Below are 8,271 nucleotides of genomic sequence, written 5' to 3'. Positions count from 1 at the left end.
TTTTTTTTTTTTTTTTTGGTCATAACCCAAATGCAAATGCTCTTTCATACTGTTTTCTTATCGAAAAGTATTAGCCACTTTCCTCTTTTTTTTATTAAAGAATTAGCCACTTTTTCTGAACTTGCATTTAGATGTTAAACAAATGTTAATCACGGAGATGGTTTATCATCTAGAAGATAGGTTTTAATTATTTAGCACATGACGCATTTGCTTTTCTTTCTCTTCAGAGCATTCAATCAACTTTGAATTTGAACAGTTCCAACTTTTGAAAAGCCACCCACCCATTCTTTTTTCTTTTTTTTTCAATTTTCCTCTCTTGCACATAACGGACGCATTCCTAGCTAAGTGGTGGTAGAATTAGGCAGTATAGTAAATACACTTTAATTTAAAGGTATTTCTCTATCAAATTAAAGATTGCTTCATAGCTACACAATCTGTAAATATAGAATACATAAGTTGCACCAATTATTTATTGTTTGTTAACTTCAATATACCAGCAAGGGCTTTCACTACCCTGTTGTGATTTATTTCCCTTTTGTTTAGTCAATTGATGATTTAAAGCTACATTTTCTTTATCTTTTTCTAATTAATTTCACCATTACAGGCTAGACAAGAACATGAGGTTTCACATAAACTATAATTATCAATAGATTAATGCCAGGATCTCTTTCATGTTATATTCACAAGCTTTAAAAGACAAATGGATTTTTTCCCCCTTTTAGAAGGGGATCTATTAGGGGACCATTGTCTTTATGAGCAAATAATGAGACAGATAGTTCTACTCTTCTTCCTAATCTCCCTTCTCCTAGTAATTGAGATTATATCTGGTATAATGATAAAGAGATTTTATCAACTAATTAGTTACCTTTTACAAGACAAGACAAATAAAACTTCTATCAATCTACTTTTATTTTTGGATAATTCCTTTATTACAATAAATAGTAAAAGAGAGAGAAAATATTCTATTAATGAAACCAAAGTCTTGTCAATGTTATAGTTCAAATCTTTCTATTATAGTCAGTTTAAATGGAAGGAGAGTAAAGAGAATTAAAGTACAGTTAGCCAAATAACTTTACTCTACTTCCCGAATTATCCATTAAAGAACTTCGGTCCAAATCTCACACTCTCTTATTTTTTTGAAAGCAAAAAATTATATTAATGAGGGTATAATTCTTGACTTTCGGACTTTACCCACAATTCTCTCTCTGACAGGTATCCCATGCTTCCTTTTTTAACCCAAAAAAAAAAAGTTCCTAGCCTTTTCTCTTTCACTTTTCTCCTCCATTCTAGGTTGACTTCTCTTCCATTTCTTTATGAATTTTCCCACTCTGGTATATTTCTTCAATAACCTAGTAAAAGCTAGTAATAGCTAGAGTTTATTTGACACACGTTGCAAAAATTATCTGGCTATATAAGTACACATCACACCATGATAATAGTAGGTGCACTTGGATCGGCAAATTAAGCAATGGCATCTTCACAGCCAGTGTGTCTAGCTAGTTCTTCTCATTTAGTCCTGAGCATCGAGGAAGAGCTCGCCAAAGACCCCAAAATCACAGTCCCAGAACGCTATGTTCGCGTTGGTCAAAACCCTCCAATTCTAGAAACCCCTATACCAATCCCCACAATCGACATGAAACAACTTGTTTCCCTAGAAACTAAAGACTTGGAAAAAAAGAAGTTGCATGAATGTTGCAAAGAATGGGGTCTCTTTCAGGTTTTTTTCTCAACTATTATTTTTATTAGTTTTCAATTCATTAACAAACATGATAGTTTGGGCTTACATTTCACTTTTTGTGAAATTCATGTGTCTTTGTAGATTTTCTTGGCTGCATGCATTGGAAAAGATATTATCACTTTCTTCTCAAGTAAACAACCTAATAGTTGTCATATTGTTGTTGCGCAGTTGGTAAATCATGGAGTTAGTTCTTCACTCTTGGAGAAGCTGAATGATGAGATTGAAGGATTCTTCAAGCTTCCTTTGGAAGAAAAAATGAAGTACAAGATAAGGCCAGGTGACGTTCAAGGCTATGGAACCGTGGTCCGATCCGATAACCAAAGGCTTGACTGGGGTGATAGGATGTATATGATAATAAACCCTCTTCATAGACGAAAGCCTTATCTCTTTCCAGAGCTCCCTTCATCTTTGAGGTTCCCCCTCTCTCTCTCTCTCTCTCTCTCTCATATATCATTTTTTTTTTTTTTCATAAGCTTTACAAACTAAGACATCGTTATTCACAACAAAAAAAAATTATATTTATTTTTAATTTTGTTAAAGTAGCATCAATTATATTTATTGTTATATAAGTTTGTTTTTAGTAAAATTTGTAGCTTTCCCCTTCTTCTTTTTTTTTTTTTTTTTTAAGCTTAAGTTTTGGGTCACTAAACTAATTTTCTGTTTTCACTAGAGAAACTTTGGAGGCTTACTTATTGGAGTCACAAAGACTTGCTATGCAACTTTTTGGTTATTTGGGAGAGCTCCTAGAGATGGAAATGGGAGAGATGGAGGAGTTGTTTGAAGATGGGATGCAATCTGTGAGGATGACCTACTATCCTCCATGCCCACAGCCAGAGCTGGTTGTAGGTCTCACACCTCACTCAGACGCAGCTGGTATCACCATCCTCCACCAAGCTAATGGAGTCGAAGGTTTTCAAATAAAGAAAGATGGTGTTTGGATTCCTGTGAATTTCCTCCCAAATGCCTTTGTTGTGAATATGGGAGACATTCTAGAGGTTTGCCACTCTTTTCTTTCCTTCCCTTCCTTTCAAAAGTTATTTATGATATATTGAATCTTGTCTACTTTATGGAAAAGTAACGTTACATGTACAAATTATTTTATAACATTTTTACAAATTGATGTTGTGGCTAACTTTTTATTGATTTTCATCTAAACTTACCATTAACATCACTTTCTCATTTACTAATAATCATTCACTATATCAACAATTTGTAAATCATTTTGTAAAATAGTTTGTATCTCTAACATTACTCCTTTATGAAACCTTCGTTATTATATCCAAACATCTTTCTTTGCTAAAAAGGTTTTCAAACAAAGAATTAAATGAATATTCTATGTTGCCTACAAATTACGTAACATGTGTTTTCCCTAAAAAAATGATTTATTTAACAACTTTCTTTTTCTGAATATTTATTAAACAACTTACTGATTAAAAATCATGACCTTTCAATAACATATGGTAACTATAACATTGAAAACCCAATGGAACATGATTCTCTCCATTTCAAACTTGAAATTACGATTAAGATTTTATTTTCTAAATGTAATAGAAGTTGTCATGTAAGTTCAAATAATGTGATATTAGATATACTTTTAAATTTATAATATTTAATTTGAACTATAAAATGCGTCTAAATTAAATGAAGACAATAATTTTTCCAACCCAAGTACTGTAATTAGACAGCCATATATGTTCTCTACAAATAATGCAACATCGTGGGACAAAAAATGCTTGTCTGGTTTCACACAAAATAAGAATGTCTAACTAGCTCATGACCAACACAAAATATTCAACATTCAAATTTTGTAATAAGCAATGCAAAAACTAATTATGAGGGAGATGGTTATCTCGATGGCCTTACTGTGACGATAATTATTATGATATGGCACTTTGTATGTTGTTAAATATTATAAAATAAAATTGCAACCTTGAAATGGACTCTCTATATTTCAAATGAAATAGAGATGATCTTGTTCTAATAAAGAATCAAGTGCAACCGACATCTTTCTACCACAGGAGTGCTGTCACAGCTGTAAGGGCATTGACATAACCATTAATTGTTCCATCCAATTGTAAGACTTTGTGTGATTTGGGAGCCAGCTCATGTAGAGCACAGAATGCCCCAAAAAATAAAGTAAGCACAGCCATAAGTATATATGAAGTTCCTCCTCATACAGCCTCTTCTGCCTCATCACTAAAACTCCACATGCAGAGACCAAACTAATGATGAGGATATATAAGAAACAACAATAAAACAAATATAATAACATGAAAGTAGCAAGCTTATAAAATTCAACCAAAAATTTTAGACAAATAATGAAATAAAGACCTAATATTAGATCTATCATGTCTATTTTCGACTAGTATCTTTATCTGTCTAATTTGTACTTTTTGCAGATTTTGAGCAATGGTCTCTATAACAGCATTGAGCACAGAGCAAATGTAAATCCAGAGAAAGAAAGGATCTCCATTGCTATGTTTTTCAACCCAAAATTTGAGGCGGAATTTGGGCCAGCAAGTAGTATGTTAAACCCAAATAACCCACCATTATTTAGAAGGGTGGGAATGGAAAAGTATGTCAAGGATTTCTTCTCTCGGAGCCTCAATGGAAGGACATACTTAGACTATATGAGGATCAAAAACGGAGAAGCCAACAGTGCTAATTGATGGCCAAAACTGAATGTAATATGTCATAATATTTATTATGTGCAGTGGTGCTTGAGTACTGGCAGTGGCAATAGCGTCTTTATCGATTTAATGCGCATTTTGAATGGTGATATGTCATATGTCATCTTTATCGATGTAATATGTCATATTATTCGGCTTCACCATGATTGAATCTAAGGTGCGGTTTGGATTGGTCTTCTCTCACGTCCGCGTCTTACATTTATGTTTTGATGCCTTCTTCTTTTCTTTTTTTTTCTTTTTTTTCTGCTGCTGTGCATGCTTTTTGGGAGACAATGGCTACTGTTTATAAACAGTAGCCATCCTTTATTGACTTTTCAATCCTCTTTTATCAGTTCTGTGGGTCTCATGAACAGTGTACGATATCCACAAACTTCACTTTTCAGTAATTTTTTCATTAAAAATAGGTCTCACGGTACTATTCACACATTTAAAAATTATTTTATTACAGTGTTTTTAGTTTTCAGTTTTTAGTTTCAATAAAATAAATTCTATCCAAACAGATCATAAATATTCATTTAAAAATATGAACACCAAAACCCTCGTATGTGAATCAAACACTAAATTTTATGTAATTATTGTGGAAAATTTCCAAACGTGAATGATTATAATGATAAGATAACACTAACACCAATGGCATGAAGTTTGGACCTATTGGTATAATGATAAGCTAACATTATATTTAAAGATATATATATAAAAAAAATTAAAAATAAATAAATAAATAAATAAAAACTTGAAACCTCTTAATATAAACATGATAATTTCAAATAACGACTCTACATAAAAAGTTTAGATGTTCATATTATATGCAACAGTTTTTAAAACTAGTTATATTAAGATAATGTCAAATCAATGCTTAGTTGAATTTGGATATGTAGAGTTAGGTTAATTGTATCATCTAAAGAAAAGTTCGACTTAAGTGACAAGCAAATTAAGGACAAAATTTCAATATTAAAGAGGATTGGAAAAGTGTTCCCACAGTTTTCCCCAGCATGTGATAAAGCATGCATGCAAACGTCTTTCTGAATAAACCTTCAACAAAACTAATTTTCATTTCAAAACTACTTTTACAAAAGAAGTGTAGTACTCCTAGTGAGGATGACATAAAAACTCCCCTAACCCACTCCATCCCACCAACTTAATTTTCTTTACTCGGAAGAAGGGACGCGATGGGAATGGGTTTAATTTGCTCACCCCCAAGACACCCCGAAGGCCCGAACATGTATATATTTTATTTAATATATATTTAAAATATATATAGTATCATTTTTATACATATGTTATTTATAATTTATTTTTATACATAATTTATCATTATTCTCTCTCTCTCTCTCCACTCATGGGTTTTTACAAAAATTTTGAGGTGTTCAAGACCCGACCCCACCCCATTGTCATTCCTAACTCCAAATTGTGTTGGTTTGTTCACAAATTTAAATTGTCAAGTCATTGTGTTTGAACTATATAAGCACTTAAGCAAAATTCTAATTGTGGCAAACATTTTCAGATAAAGTTAGCTGTAACTAACACTTCCCTGGATGTGTGACTAATCCTTTTGAACTCTAGTAATTGTTAGTTACATATCAACCAACTAATAAAAATCCCATATGATTGAAACCATTGGCCCATTGTTCCCATGACCCCTCAAGACCTCACTTTAAATCAAAGAGCAAATGGCATGGATTTTGGAAACTCAAAAGAGATTACGATTTTATGCCATTAAAGAGTAGAAGAATGAAATTGCCAAATTTTCCCATCTAAAAGTTTTGACGACATTTGATTTGAAATGGGTAGTCCAAGGTTAGGTACGAATGTAGATTTTTTTTTTTGTTTTGGGCTGGAACAAATACAAATATGGTTGGACTAGAAACGTTCTCCCTTCAATTCGCAAATCGAAATGATAGTGCCAACTTAACCAAAGCCACGTATATTGTCCACGAATGGTTTGCTAGCAAAGTGGATTCTTAGTTAGAATATGGAAGGGACATGACAGAAAACATATTTTTTAACATGGTAGGCGATTTAACCATTAGCCCAATAAAAAGTATTGAACATAATCTATACAAGTGGTTAGCATTCAAATGATATGATTATTAAGATATTGAGTACGTTAGTTTGGGACATGTTTTCTTTGTTTTTGAGGATGAGAAGGCGTAAGATAGGTAGGGACGGAGCCACACTAGAGCCCAAGAAAGCCCTCGCCCGTGAGTTGCAGAGAGAGAAAAAAAATATATATATATATATATATATATATATTAGAGTCTAATTTGAATTGTTCTCAAGGAAAATAAAACTTGACCTCCCTCCACAGATTAGCCCAAATGACATCACAAATCAGCCCAAATTAACAATTATAGTCATTAGGGCCCTGTTTGGATGGTGAGTGATTGATATATATCTCATCTCTCATCACCCAAAAATCATCACTCAAAATTTATCACCCTGTAACTCATTTTTTATCACTTGAAAATCCTCAACTTATACCCAGCTTTGTTTGGCCCTTAAACCCAGTTGAGTTTTCATTCTAAAAACTCAAAAACCTCAACTTTTTGTGGGACCCACGAACTGACTTGGTGCAGTGAAAACAAAACAGCTACCCGCATGGAAAGGAACCCCTCCAGTTCTCTCTACTTTGTTATTACCATTTTTTTTCCTTCACCCCCAATACCCTCACGAAACCCAAAAGCTCTCATCGCCTCTCACCAAACCCAAAAGCTATCATCACCTTCATCCTTGTCCACTCAAACCCAACACCCAAGGAAAGAAAAGAGAAACCAAGCCCAGAAATGTCCCAATGAAAAGGAAAGAAAATAGGAAAAAAAAAATTTAATAGAAACCAAACCCTGAAACCCAATGTGAAAAGGAAAGAAAAGAGAACCAAAAAAAAAATAGAAACCAAACCCAGAAACCCAATATGAAAAGGAAAGGAAAGAGGGGGGAAAAAAGAATAGAGAAACCAAGCCTAAACCAAGTGTGAAAAGGAAAGAAAAGAGAGAGTAAAAAAAAAGGAAGAAGACGAAGTGGAGAGAGAGAGAGAGACAAAGTTATGATGAGTGGCTTGGGAAGAAGAAGAGCAAAGAAAATCAAAGAAAAAAACAAAAAGAAGAAGTCTGGTAATGAGAGAGAAGAGTTGTTGGGGAGTGGGCTAGCATGGATTTGACAACACAAAAAACTTGGGGCCCATTAGTTGAGTGACATTACAAAAGTGTCATCATAACTCTATTTCCATAACTCAAAAACACATAGAACTTGTTTCTAGTTTTTGTAACTCATTACTCACTTTGGTGAGAATTGAGTGATGGAAACATATGAAAAAAAACTCATTTTAACAAGCCTTGCCTCCATGGGACCCACCATTTTTGAGTGATAAGTGAGGGAAATAGAGTTATGAGTGATGAAAACTCTTAAATCCAAACAAACCCTAGCCCTAGATCTCCGCCCCCTAACTCGAAACTTTGGCTCTATCCTTGAAGATAATGAGATTTATTTTGTACAAATCATTTTTTTTTTTAAATAAAGGTGGGGAACATAGAATTTGCGTTCTTGGTGGCGCCTAGAACTGCATCATCAAGTAATTTCCAGCCAACGAATTGAAGGGTGATCCAAATAATTCTTGTGTGAGGACAACGGGTTGAGAATCACATTACATGGTCCTATACCAAGGATCAAAAGATTTTTTTGTAAAAAGTGAATATGCCTAGGCGCTAGGCCAAATCTTTGGAGATGGGCTATAGATGGAGTAGAGTGCTCGAATAGAGTGATGGAAACATATTAAAAAAACTCATTTTAACAAGCCTTGCCTCCATGGGACCCACCATTTTTGAGTGATAAGTGAGGGAAATAGAG

General features: G+C 33.6%; 1 protein-coding gene across 2 annotated transcripts; it reads left to right on the top strand.

The window, feature by feature from the left end:
• The first annotated feature begins 1,288 nt into the window (after positions 1–1,288).
• On the top strand, positions 1,289–4,605 carry LOC126726366 (protein SRG1-like). 2 transcript variants are annotated; one of them, XM_050431598.1, is made up of 4 exons: positions 1,289–1,717; positions 1,820–2,151; positions 2,409–2,733; positions 4,138–4,605. In XM_050431598.1, the coding sequence occupies exons 1-4, from the start codon at positions 1,469–1,471 to the stop codon at positions 4,405–4,407; spliced, it is 1,176 nt and encodes a 391-aa protein (XP_050287555.1). In that variant the 5' UTR covers positions 1,289–1,468; the 3' UTR covers positions 4,408–4,605. The 2 variants fall into 2 exon arrangements, with proteins under 2 accessions (XP_050287555.1, XP_050287556.1); XM_050431599.1 differs by having other exon boundaries at positions 1,301–1,717; positions 1,907–2,151.
• The last annotated feature ends 3,666 nt before the right edge of the window (positions 4,606–8,271 follow it).

Source organism: Quercus robur, chromosome 5 (genome assembly GCF_932294415.1).
Source record: "Quercus robur chromosome 5, dhQueRobu3.1, whole genome shotgun sequence".
Classification (NCBI taxonomy): domain Eukaryota; kingdom Viridiplantae; phylum Streptophyta; class Magnoliopsida; order Fagales; family Fagaceae; genus Quercus; species Quercus robur.
The sequence above is the reverse complement of the archived record's forward strand: the minus strand, read 5'-3'. Positions and strand labels throughout refer to the sequence as shown.